A 13,724-nucleotide genomic window follows, 5' to 3' on the forward strand; every position below is an offset into this window, starting at 1 on the left:
ATTGGCTGACTGGCTTATCTCTACTCTCAGAAATTGATGGGCATTTCATCTGCCACTTTTTTCCCCTGCTGCTTTCAGCAAAAAGGATTCTCTTTTATCATTGCTGTCTAAGTCACTGGAGTTTCTTTCCTCTTCCCAGCAAATTATATAAATTTTCTCTACATCTTAATTCATTCTCTTGTCTTAAACTCAACCTAAATAATTATAGAAAAGCAGAGAAACTCAAAAGGCAGAATGCCATGATGAAAAGAAGTCTTCTTATGGTGCCAAGAGGTACTGTAAATTTCACTGATGCAGACAGATTTTAGAAAGTTCTTGAGGAGCTGTCATGTCAGAATGAGTTAAAAAATAGAGTATAGAAGAATGTGTTCATTAAAAATGTTTTTTTCTTGTCATTCTGGCAGTATTACCCATGCAGTGACTGAGAAAAACTCAAGAGACTCAAGAGTCCATGGTGTGATACAGAAAATGAGTTTTATTCTCATGTTAATGTCTCATAACATACAAATCACATTCTTTTTAATAAAAGAAAAAGTTCAATCAGTACCTGGTATCTAGTTTTTTCTCCTAGCAATACAACAGTTTCTTGCTGTATCCCTCTCCTTCTATAACATATGCTATCTACTCAGAAAAATAGTAACATTACAATTTGCTTATGCCTTTTTTTAGCCCAATAGTCAAACTTGTGGACTGATTTTCCTTTGAAAAACTGTGCAAGAATAAATCCCTTTTTCAATAATAATTCAAATAAGGAGCGATGCTTTTTTTTTTCCTAATTAAGAATAAAAGGCCATCAAATGAAATGTAAGGAACTGATGTGATACATAAAAATGTGAATTAGTTACAGTAGAAATTATAGTACCTATTGATAGTCTACTGGAAACCTAGGAACAGTTACATGTTAAAGGTTCACAGATAAACAAGTGCAAAACAGAAATAAAAGGATAAAGTTGCCTTAGTGGATTTTGGCACAGTAAGAAACAGGATAAGGTTCAAGCAAGGGCACAATATTTTTTTTTTTAATCAATATTTTTGCCTCTTGAATAAAAAACAATTAAATAACAATGAAAAGTCACTAACATTTAAATGGATCCTAGGAAAATCCTTTAAGATATTACCCTGCAAATTTGCTCCATAGTGTCTTTTATGAGTACATTGATAAGTGACTGACAACCAACCACGAAAAAAAACAAAAAAAGTCCATAAAAAAACATGCTAATACCTGCTAAGACGTGACTTGACAGCCGAACGCTCCTAGGCCTATGACCTAGTGAAAATACATGTAATATATATGTGTTTTTCAGATGTATCTGCATACTGTATTTGTTATACTCTATACTGTCGTTAAATATGTGACAAATATGTATGATAGTTACACAGTGGTCTGTCTAGCCCTGGAGTGCATTCTGAGGACTTAACCCGTTGGCCGCCACTTCGGCCTACCCTCGAAACCTCACCATTGTCATGCGCTCTGCACTGTACTGGTCCCAAAACAGCCCCTCTCCGCCTAGTGCTAGATGAGTGAGAAGACACATTTGACTTTGAAGATGACCCTTCACTAATCCTCTTTATCGATCTAAGTGACCAGGGGCTGGTTTCAGATCAGGCTTCTTCTCCAAAGGCACTTCCGAAAGGCCCGTAAACTGTCCGTACACCCAGCTACTATAGAAACACAATGCATAGAGCAAACACCAATAATGTTTGAGTTTTCATGGCCATCACTGTTGGCAATCGGGTTCAGTAAGACCGCAGCTACATACTTCAGAGGATCAGTGCCTTTGCACCTTTGGATAAAACACCACGCAGAATGTGATGTCTGATCTTGGCATTACATTTCTATAGCATCAAATTCATGCTAATAATAATAATGATAATAATAATAATAATGATAACAACCGTGATTCAATCCAACCAAAACTGTCCTGACAGTTTTGACAACAGTCTTGACATTGCTTTCTCTCTTTCTCACACACCCACACTCACACACACACACACACACATTATTAGTTGTCAGTCGTCATCAGATGGGTGCGTGAATGTAGTGAAATCACAAATGTCTTTTGGTACACAGGTTCTGGGTCAGGGGTTGCTTCATTTGTGTTGAGGTCGTGTACACGCAGGGAGAGGGAGGGGGTGGAGGCGGGGGACGCATTCAAGCAAACAATGAACACCAATACTCAGACTCATCTTTTGACTGTAAACAAATGCTTACAATGCAGCATTACATAAAAACACCACCAGGAACCCTTAGGGAAGACTGAATGAACTTTAACGTCAAGATCCAGTGCTACTAACCTGCTCCGGAATACATCAGAATAGAAGAAGGCTCCGATTACAAATCAACATAACGAAGACAAATAAAAAAATATCAATAATTTACATAACTAGCTCACTGTAGTGTACCTATAGGTATAGTGTGGGAGGGTTAATTAGTGTTTGGGGTTGGAGATGAAAGCCGCAGCTTGCTGTAGTGGCAGCCGGTCTCCTCTAGGGGCAGCCAAGCGGAGTCCACAGGACTTTACTCTGTTCTTGATCAACAATAGTCATGATCTGAGTGCAAATGTAAGGGAGGGTGCCGCCCTGGACAATACCTGCATAGAAAAATTATTAGTTTTTTTTGTTTGTTTGTTTTGTTTTTTAAGCAAATACATCACAAGGCAAAAAAAACTGACAAACGGATGCAAAACTTGGATGTAGATATACTGGCATATATTATGTAAGCCAGCTATAAGTGATATGGAGAAAATAAAATATTGTCTGTCTTTGATAGAATACCCAAATAACAATATTGCCAAGATAGGGATGAGTATTGGTGCTTTCATATGATATTTACACACTATATTTTAACAAACAAATAATAAAATATTTGTTTATTAAACATCTTGTGTTAAATCTTGCATTATTAATGCAGATATGACTACAGAGTCTAATACATTACACAGTCTAATAAGTACTGACAGTTGCACCCCTGCACTGTAATGCAGTACTGTAATGATATTACAATATCCAAAAACCCAGAATATTAATACAATATTGATATTATATCCATACTCTTACAATATCAATATAATATTGATAAACTGTGATGGCTTTGTGTGTGTGTGTGTGTGTGTGTGTGTGTGAACATACAAACCTGTAAAGAATTTGCTGTATTCTTGCTCTATCTTCTGTGCACTTTCAAACTGCTCCTTGGAATGCTTTTGAGACACTTTGTCCCGCAGATACATTGGATCTTTCTGCTCCCTGTGTAGAAACAAAAAAATATATTTTCAGATGATCAGTCACAAAGTAAGGAGGAGTTGGACAAAATCTTTTAATATCCAAGTTTGGTTTTTCCCAGTGTGATACAGAATGCCAGATTTAAACTGGTCTTGGTACACTTTTTTTTTTTAAGAATAACAAACAACAAAGAGTGAGTGGGGAGGGAAGACAACACCAACAGTTGCACTGAATACCCTGACATTAAAAAGTAAAAAAAAAAAAAAAAAAAAGTGTTGCAAAAATGCAGGCATGTTTCACAAACTGTCTGAAATTATGCAAGCATGTGTGATGGAGTGGGATGCTTTGACAGATGCACAAAAGAGCTCATGGTAGGGCTTATCCCGCTCTATCCTTCCATACACATTCACACACACGCGATGCGGGTAGGGATGCCAGTGGACCAGGACCATCCACAGAAAGTGTGTGTGTTGTGAAAATTCTGTAAAGATCAACTGTCTTCTGGTATCTTTTATTCACTTGCAAGTGGGTTCAGATCACCTCACAGACTAGTCAGTCTGCGTGTGCAAATGAACAAAAGTTAGAATTGTTCAGCAGGCTTTATAGGCAGAGTGGCTGTGCCCTAGTTCTGTGAAGAATGCACCCCCTCCCTAGTAACACAAGGGTGAGGAATAGGCGACAGTAGGGGCGAAAGAGATGGTTGGCGGTGGAAAGCCCCACCATCTTCTGCCTACATGCATCCTGTTATTTTGAACCTGAACTGTGTGCACTTCAGCTTGAAAACAGTACCTTTCCACTAAGTAGAAGTTCAAGAGTTCATGCTCTTAAGTTTATGATTAATCGTGTAAACTGACATCAAAGTTGTACTGGAAATTCCAATCGCAGTGTGTGTGTGCCTGAGAGTGAAATACTGGTGGGGGATTTTTGTCTTATGCCTGGGAAACCGGGTGCTACTTACTTGATTTGCTTGGCATTTTTGTAGCGGATGAAGACGACAATTGGATAGATGTGAACGCTGTGCAGCCTTTCGATGGCGTGTGGGGCGATGTCAAGCAAACAGTGACAGTCCTGTTTCAAAGAAAAAAAAAAATATTGCACATCAAGTCTACAGCGTACTTAACATATTCAAAAAGGCTGGATGAGGATTATTAATGCATGCTGTTACAAGGAGCAGGCTTGCTTTTTATACACTGACATGCTGAGATTATGTCTCTCCTACAGCAACACCTTATCTTGAGCAAAAGCAGAGATAAAACACAACGCAAGCCACTTTATCTTGCCTGATAAGATGTGATGAGAAAGACATGAAAACAGACAGCACCTTTTCCGTTATTTCCTTTATGGAAGCAACAGTTGTCACATCGAAGTGGCCGCTCCTGCGCTTGTAGTCGATGAAGAGGCAGTCTTTGACGCCCCGCTCAATGGCTTGCTGAGATGCCTTCATCACCTCTGAGGACATGACAGAATATAAAAGAGAAAAGAGACATTAAAAGAGAAAAGAAGTTTTATTTCTTAATTTGTCCAACTTTGTGGAAATCACACAATGGCACAAAGGAAGAGTGATGAAATAAGGCAGGATTATAGTTCATTGCACATTTTGACAGAAATCAGTCTTAAATCCTTTGACTAAAAACATGTATTTAGACACACATTAAAAAACATAAAACAACTAGCACTGGCATTTCTTTATGGCAAAAAAAGGAAGAGAAAAGGGCCACTGATGCAGTGCAAAATGGAACTAAAGATTTGAATCTCACAATAGCAGATGCTGGAATGAGTGAGAGGCCTATGGGAGGGCACAGATCACTTCCAAGACGTTTATCCTCTTAAATAACCATATGACAAAACCTTTGACTGAGGACAAACACAAATACCAACATCCTCTTTGTCACAGCATTTGTGGGAAATGTGTCATATTTGAGAAATACCACCACAGACAATTAGTACTGGCATGAGACAGGCTGCTAATTATCTCGACAGTGGTCTCATTTGTTTACAGTAATTATACCAGGGTATGGCAACCGCACTGACACTGACAATTTAATGTTTAAAAATGCTTCATGTAGGACCTCATTCAGATCGTTTGCAATGCTCACAGTGCAAAACCACTCCAAGCTGAGAACAAACAAAGAGAGAGAAAGCTTGTCATAATGACTCAAGCAGGAAAATGGCTGCTTGGTGTTGCTGACAAGAAAAGTGGTGAGGTGAACTCACCCAGCACACATCTGCAGAACTTCCCAGGAGACTCTTTGACCAGCATGTCCTTGACCGGGTCTGTGAGCGGCCCGAGGATGAGCACCGGTCGGGGAGAGGTGCACTCCACCTTCTGGACTCGCTGGTATGCCAGGCTCACGCAGTCTGACACACACACACACACACACACACACACACACACACACACACACACACACACACACACACACACACACAAAAAAAAAAAACATGTCTAATCTTGAACTAAATAGTGATAGCAAAAATAGTATAATCGTGAAATTTTGGATGTCATTGTAGCCATTTTATCAAATCAATGTGAACTTTCCTCCTCACCATCTAGGAAAGGAATGGAGTCTGTGCTGATGGCATCAAGAGCCACCATCTCTTTGCTGTCTTTGGAACTGCTGCGTTTGTGTTTCTGTTTCCTCCTGAAGAAGGATCTGCGGGCTGCAGCAGACAGAGTCTTACTGGAGCCGCCGTCTTCCTTCATGTCTGTCACACTGTGTCTGCGGTAGAACTCCTGGTCCATCCTACAACACACAAACACGTACACAGACATTAATAGGAGATGTTCACTGAAAGAAGCTGAGTGTGTGACTTGATTTTTTTTTTTTTTTTTTTTTAAATCTTATGGGATTCAAATGTCACCAAAGGTGTAGAGAACACACAAAAGTGCTCACTTGTGGGGATTATTTCTCCAAAATGTCGTGAGAAAAAGTGAGTGATCTTTTAGGGGTCATACACTTTTTCCACTAATGACTTGCGATGACTGTTTGATGAGGGCCCCATGGGTTATGCTTAATTTCCATGACCAAAACAAACTATTTTTAGAGTTGCCATTTAAACTGTGCTTTAACTCTATGTATGTTGTGAAAGTCAGTCTATTGTATGTGAGCCTTTGTAGAACAACTGAGCAACATGAGTTTTTGCATTTTCTAGTTCCAGTCAGAGCTCAAACAACACAATTTGCAACTGGCATGAACAAAAATGTGAATAGCATTTATAAAGATATTTCCAACTTTATTAAACGACTGAAATGATACATGAGCATACACAAATTGAAAGCACTACGTCAAGAGCTCCATCCTCTGTTAAAGACTGACCAGTCCAAAAAATAAATGACAGTTAGGATACAAGGAAGTTTATTTGTCATTATACAACAGGTTGTATAGTGAAATTAAAATGTGGTTCCCTCTTGATTGATTAATTGATTGATTGTGTAGAAAATAGAATTATTAAGCCTGGAGGAGTTCAGATGGTTATGCTGCTGAATTCAAATTTCCATGACTTTTACTTTTTTTTTTTTTTTTTTTTTTTTTTAATTTTCCATATTTTTTTCAGGGCTGAAAACTTCCAAATTAACTGACATTTCCATGCAGCAGATTTTTCATGACTGTGTTATCTTTTCCCCCCACATGTCATGAGATAAAGTGAGGACGGGAGAGTTAGAGTCAGGTTATGATTAGAATCAAGGTTTATGTAGCACATGTGCTGTTGAGAATCAAGGTTGTGTTGGAAAGAGTGATAAATCTAGATCGGATTGATCAGAATCACTTTACCCAAATTTCATGGTACCTACATACACATAGAAAGGACAACAGGAACTTGCAAACAGTGCAAAGGGACAGTCCAGAACATATGTGGGTAAGGTGACTCTACATATGGTGTCATGTAGTCACACACATGTCATAAAGAGTATGGTTGCAGCTGTTGATGGAAGTGAGCTGTCCAATTGGGCAAAAATGTGCGTGTGTATTTTCTACTCACATGTACTTGCTGGGGATCTGCCCCCTCTGAATCTGCTGTGCGTTCTCATCCAGTTGCCATGCCATCCAGGTCCCAAAGCTGCCCTTTGGTAAAGACTCATCCACATACAGGATGTCATCCTTCTTAAAACTGAGGTCCCCCTCAGCCTCCCCCACCCGGTCATAAAGTGCTCTGGCGGGAGAGGACATGAGATAGATGGAAGGTTGTGAGAGTGGGGCAGGAGGGAAGGAGGGAGGAGAGGAAGTGAGCAGTGAGTTAATCCATCTACAGTGCAGGCCTTGCCTCCTGTAGTAGGAGCCTCTCGTAAGTCATCCCTGCACAGCCAGTCTGTGACAGCCAGGCGGGCTGAGTGCATTTACTGCAGATGACATCACAAGCCCACTTGCCTATATGACAAGTGACTGCGGCAGCTGCGGCAACACACCCAAACAGACTAACAACAGCATAACGTGATTTCAGAACTTCGGTCTACATTCACATTCAGTATATCCCCAAGGGCCTGAAAAACACAGATCCCAAAATGGAACGGGGTGTTGGGACTAGTGTCTGGCGAATAGAGATTAGATAACCTAAATCTGTGTTGTGATTAGCATCTTTGCAAGAAGACAGTGGATCTGGGACGTAATTGGTTAGATGAAAAAGATTCCAGCGTCTCCATGGGGTGCTCCACTCCAGTGGTGGGTCTATATATAGCAACATAACTGCACGGATAGAGAAGAGGCTGCTTGGGGAAAATCAGTGTGGTCCATTTATGGAGCTGTAACACCTAACAATGATCTATTTGTGTGTGTGTGTGTGTGTGTGTGTGTGTGTGTGTGTGTGTGTGTGTGTAAATATGGATTTTATATGTACCGAATATAAAAGCCATCTCCTGGAGTGTCTTTCAGCATGTTGAAGTCATCTGGGCGATGCTGCACCTTGATTGTGACTGTCTCTGCAGGCTTCAGCATCTCAACGTACACCTCCTCTGCCGTCTTATTCTTCATATTCACCGAGTTATACTGAAAGACGAGAGGAAGAAAATACAGAACAAAGTAAAAATCAGAAGAACTCATGAACTGGTGTAAAAAAGAAAACATCTCCCTTGCATCACACTGTGAGAAGCAGTCACACTTGATTTGGTGACTGCTCACACTCATCTATGAAATCACTTTACAACCCCTGGGAGGGGTCCACATGGTAAACAGCAACATTTCCTCCAAATTCTTGGCTGAACCAAAGTGTTCCAGTATTGATTTGTGCCATGCAGGGGGCAGCAATCTAATGAGCGGAGAAATTGAAGGAGAGGCTGATGCTGTGTGGCCTGATGACAAAGCTACACGACAGCTCAGATAGCAGACCCTTTGTGGCAGTGCACTAAGTGGGAGCATGCCAGGAATGGTCTATTATGAGTTTGCTGTGCTCTGGATGGATCACCAATGCACAGGAGCTGGAGAGATCAATGAAGAACAATGACAGGCAGGAAAAATGCCCCAGCCCTCTGGCTGTGCTAGCATTGGTGGAGTCTGAAACAATAATGGTACATGTATGAAACAGTGAATGCAAAACAGCATCAGGAAGTCTAGCTTTAAGAAGAGAAATTGCTATATCTCTATTCATATTTTATTAAATCTGCAACTAAACCATCTGTGAAAAACGGTGGTAATGACTAAAGTGTGCCAGGGTGTGCATGTGTGTCTTTCCATACATTCTGTATGATGCTACAGGGCAGTATGTTGCATACAGTATGTGTGGCAGTGTGGGCACGCAGGCTAGAATCCATACCTCAAGAATGAGGTCTCCAGGCAGCAGGCCATCTGCGCCCCTGGCAGGACTGTCCTCCTCCAGGCTCTCTATATAGACGCCTCGCAGGTTTCCTCCGCAGAGCGTGACTCCCACCTCTACCCCGGGCCTGCGTACCGTCACCAGCCGTGGCTCGCCCACCTTCCTGCTGCCCTCAGAGGGCATTCTGCAAGATCAAAGGTGGGGGACAAGATGTGGTCAGTGGCAGAGATTGGAGCACGACTGATTCTAGATTTTTTTGTGGTCAATGCTGATCGAAATTTGGATGTAAAAAAAAAAAAAAAATATTGGCCAGTATTTCCTTGATACATAAAAGCATACACAAAACAAGGAATCCTCAGATATATGCCAATACTAATATGTCTGAGATAGATCGATAGATAGATAAATAAGTCTTTGAATTGGAATATTACTGTGCAAAAAATAAACAAGGAAACTTACTTGACTAAATTATTCAAAGTGAATGTCTGAATAAACAAAATGAACAAAGAATATTACAAATGCAAAAGATAAAGAGGGATAGTGCAAAATAATACTACAAAACATCTAAGGAATATTTTTTTTTATGTCAGAGACTGAAGACATGGACACGCTGATGCCAACTGTTCAAAAAAGCCAGATATCAGCCTGATGTATTGGTAAACTGATGAATTGGTCCAACCCTTGTGTAGATCATTAAAACAAAATTATTTTCTACCCTCTATGTGTTTGTGTTCAGGTCTATGTTTGTTCACCTGATGAAGCTGTGGGGGCTGGTGGTGGGCGTGGTTTGCTTGGAGGAGGGAGTCAGGGTGCCCTCATCCTGTTCACTGAGGGTGTCGATGGTGGAGTGATTGTCAGGGGTGGTGGCCCCGCTCCCCTGGGGCGTGGACTGAGTACTTACTGGCTCCAGGCGGGAGCTACAACAATACCAACGTTTAGACAGAAAAGGGGCTTGAGTTTAACAGACAGGTAATTTAGCTCTGAATATAAAAAACACATTCAGCAGCACCAGACGTTGAAGTGCTTCTTGAGGAAGGACTTTGTCATCCCTCACACTTCAGGAATGACAGAACGGTCGAAAGGGGAGTCAGTTCCTTACCAGATATACTGCAAATGTTTAAAAGATGAGCAGCCACACGAGAAATTATATGATGATGCTTATTGTTTAACACTTGGATGAGTAACTGCTGTTTCAGTGGTTCCTTTACGTTCATTCAGCCAGAAAAATGTAAGCGCACTGAAAATTCATTTTCTAGCTTTACTGCTCAGCCAAAAAACTGCAAGTGCATTTACAGCACACCTGGCCATATATAATGATATAAATATCCAAATAGCAGGCATTCCTAAACTGCAACACTTACTGGAAGTGATCCAGAAACCAACCAAGGAGCAATGCTGGGGCTCAAAATCAAAAATATGCACATCTAAAAAAAAAACAATCTACAGGAAGAACAGTGTTACCTGGAGCGTGAATGGTTGCCCAGCTGGTACATGTGTGGGTTGTACTGAGCCATAATGGTGATGGTGTCACACTGTTGGCCGATGATCAAACGAGCTTGCTGCTCCGTAGCATTACGCAAGTTGATGCCATTGTACTGTAAGGGAAAAGGGGCAAAGAGAGTCGGGAAACAGTTTAGGAGTAGGGGGGTGAAAACGGAGCAGAGAGAAAGGAGGAAAAGGAAAGAGAGATGATGATATACTGTATTCCAACACTCCATTAAGCATTTTAAATCATTATTTACCTCTAAACAGGGAAGAAACACTTGATCACTGACAAAGGACCAGCTCCACATACTCTTTCCTAGTCTAACAAAAGAGAGTGTACTGTATGTTCCATAAAGAGACCAGACAGTTATTATTTGCCTTGGAACATCTGTAGTCCAATTTGTTATTCAGATGCATTAAAAAAAATGCATGCCTAGCTGTGGTTATGTAAAGTCACTAATGCATATTTATGAAAATTCTTTGTTTGATCTACATGATGCTTGTGTCTGGGCCATTAACCACCCATCGTAATTATTTCGAACAGATTTGCTGATCCAGGGATCTAATCAGAGGTTGCTCAGATGCCAATTTGTCGCCATTCAGCAGAGCCTCTGGCTTTAGTTCCTGTATGAGATTTAACCATCAATTAAGAAAAAAAAAAAAAAAAAAAAAAAGAGCTGCCCACATTACGTATCTATAGTATATATGATTTCCCTTCAGAACCTCTTTACTTCAGATGGTGCACATCTTTAGAAACTGATGACCTAATGTTTTTTATGAGTTTACAGTGCTGGATGCTCCTAATTCACAGCAAAACTAAAACTGGACTTTGTCTCTTTGCCAAACTTGTGATGAGAAAAAAACATGACACCTCTGAGACCAAAGGGTCATACCGATGTCAGATCATTATAGATTAAGCTTACATCACTGAAGTCGACCAGTTCTCTCAGGTTTGGAAAGAGGGAAGAGACAAAGCCCTGCTACTGCCAGATAATCAAAGCAGTAGCTCCCTCTGACTGATAGAAGCAGGTACAAGGGACTGGAGAGCAGTTACCTCGGTTCAGGTCAGACAAGTGTCCCCTTGGTGGTTCATCTGCTTAACCACTGATTGAGCCTTATTCTACTGACTGCTGAAATGGCTGCACAGTAAAATTGTGCTACTTTTTATCCATGTTGTCATTTCGGAGACTTTGTTGCTAGATTTGGTGACTTTTAAGAATACCCACTCAAAAGTTACAAGTGACAAATGCAGATCATTTTTTGAAGAATGGAAACTAACTAACACTAAGTGAAACTGTTCTTTTATTTTGCTCCTTGCAACAGTTTTGGATTCAGCTGAGGGTGTGGTTTTTAGCTGTTGTGTTGAATTTTGCAATGACGGCTGCAGTCCACTGCTTAGAGCAGTGATGCTGCCTCTATTCCTGTCCATTTACCCATTTGCAGTCCATACGTCATCCACATGTAAACATCCTCTATAGGTAACATGCAATCAAATTTCAGCTTAAAACGAGAAATTTGGCGGAAAAATAACAACCACTTATAAAATTAAATACTTAATTTTCTCTTGGTATTGTACTACAAAAATTTTTTGGTTGTTCTCACACTAATGAGCACAACCTGCCAGACAATAAAGCTGTAGAGAGCAGTGCGAGAACACAAACTGAACCTTCAAGGCAGCTGTGTACTAGCAGTGATAGCATTCTGTATTGCTTTGCTGCCTGGTTGACATCTGACACATATCAAATTGGCTCTCTAAAGTGGCTTGACTATAATGTTACAGCCTAGTAGACTGCCTCGTACTGGTCTGCTGCCTGGATTGTAGTGCCCATTACCTAGTACTCTTAAGCTTGTCTGGAAGCTCTCCACTAATGCTTGACTGCATGGAGGCTCCAGGTCATTTGGCAGAGATGTTTGTGGGTTCACTGTTGGCAGCCTTGGGGGAGGTAGCTGCCCCCAACATGTTACTCAGGGATGGAAAAAAAGGCCAGGTATACCCAAAATGGCTTGTAACTAATATTTCCACATGAAAAAAATGCTGTGTGTTCCTTAGACACATGATATTAATGATACTGCAGAAACTTAGAAAAATGGGTGTACACTTTTCAAGTCAGTGCAGGTTGTTCATACCTCAAGTAACTGGTCTCCATACTCCAGACCTGCCTGATGGGCAATGCTTCCTCCAGTAACTTTAGAGACAAAGATCCCGCCATTTTCCCCACTGACAATGGAGATGCCCAGAGGCTCTGCTCCTTTATGCACGATAACATTGCGAGGCTCCTCCAAGTACGGCCTGGCGGGAGAGAAAAATGAGCATGAGTGACCGGAATCACAGAGGGAGAGTTACAGGATACACTGCAGAGTAGGGTGGGAGTGGATACAGGGTTCCACAACGGCACTGACCAAGTTTTTTTTACAGCTCTGGAGAGTTTACTTCCTAGCCAGGCTTTTGCTCTAGTCAAACATATTTGATCCAACTTGAAAACATGATCAACCGAGAGAAAGGTTGAAAAGGTGTGTTTTGGTGTGTTTGAGCCTGAGCTTTATTTCCCTCCCCCAGGCCTGTAAATTGAACATTTCTTCAGCACACCAGTGTACACCTGGATTACCAAAAAACAAAGAATTAGGAAAAGACATATCCAGTACAGAAGCAAACAGCATCACGAAAAGCATGGGCAAGCGAAATCCCTTCACATGAAGGAGATTTGCATGACTTTGTGTGACTTCATAACAAGCTGGCTTTGGGACATAGCATACAATTCCATGAGGGCAGATAAGAGGAGTGGATTAGCAGCCAGAGACAAGGGTAAACGGAGTGTGGTGGTGTACAAACAAGACCATGGCCCAGAAGCTCAGGACTGAATAATATTGTTGCATAACATACATCCTGCAGAATAAAGGGAAACTTGGCTTAAGACCAAAACACACACATGCATATTGGCCATGCCATCATCACAGGGCATGGACATTGCATGCAACATCTGAAATCCGACGTGGGTTTTTAAACATGGCCAGGTTGGCTCTACAGATATAAATATGATACTGAACCTTTCAGGTATGGCTAAACGGTGCTGTCATAGAGTATTTCCTTTTTTCAGCGAGGCACATGTGGCATGCACAGAACTAACATCTGAAAATCAAATCTCGCTCTCAGGGTAGGTGAGAAACATCACAAAGACCCCCTCACATTCCACAAACATAAACTGTATAGGATTATTCTACACCACTGTGTGTACTCAACGGCACGCAGGCATGTGAACACCTTAAATGTGGGAGTG

General features: G+C 41.0%; 1 protein-coding gene across 3 annotated transcripts in view; it reads right to left on the bottom strand.

Moving 5' to 3' along the window:
- Positions 1-455: 455 nt before the first annotated feature.
- The window catches only part of dlg5a (discs, large homolog 5a (Drosophila)), a 42,568-nt gene continuing 29,299 nt past the window's right edge, over positions 456-13,724 (bottom strand). For all 3 annotated transcript variants that reach the window (XM_030070878.1, XM_030070879.1, XM_030070880.1), the window contains 12 exons: positions 12,577-12,739; positions 10,426-10,559; positions 9,717-9,881; positions 8,965-9,148; positions 8,053-8,201; positions 7,201-7,371; positions 5,767-5,963; positions 5,434-5,577; positions 4,541-4,668; positions 4,178-4,287; positions 3,134-3,243; positions 456-2,591 (listed from right to left, as the gene is read on the bottom strand). In XM_030070878.1, coding sequence (XP_029926738.1) covers positions 2,488-2,591; positions 3,134-3,243; positions 4,178-4,287; positions 4,541-4,668; positions 5,434-5,577; positions 5,767-5,963; positions 7,201-7,371; positions 8,053-8,201; positions 8,965-9,148; positions 9,717-9,881; positions 10,426-10,559; positions 12,577-12,739 — 1,759 coding nt within the window. In that variant the 3' untranslated portion in view covers positions 456-2,487. The remainder of the gene's footprint in view (positions 2,592-3,133; positions 3,244-4,177; positions 4,288-4,540; positions 4,669-5,433; positions 5,578-5,766; positions 5,964-7,200; positions 7,372-8,052; positions 8,202-8,964; positions 9,149-9,716; positions 9,882-10,425; positions 10,560-12,576; positions 12,740-13,724) is intronic.

Source organism: Myripristis murdjan, chromosome 15, assembly GCF_902150065.1.
Source record: "Myripristis murdjan chromosome 15, fMyrMur1.1, whole genome shotgun sequence".
NCBI lineage: Eukaryota > Metazoa > Chordata > Actinopteri > Holocentriformes > Holocentridae > Myripristis > Myripristis murdjan.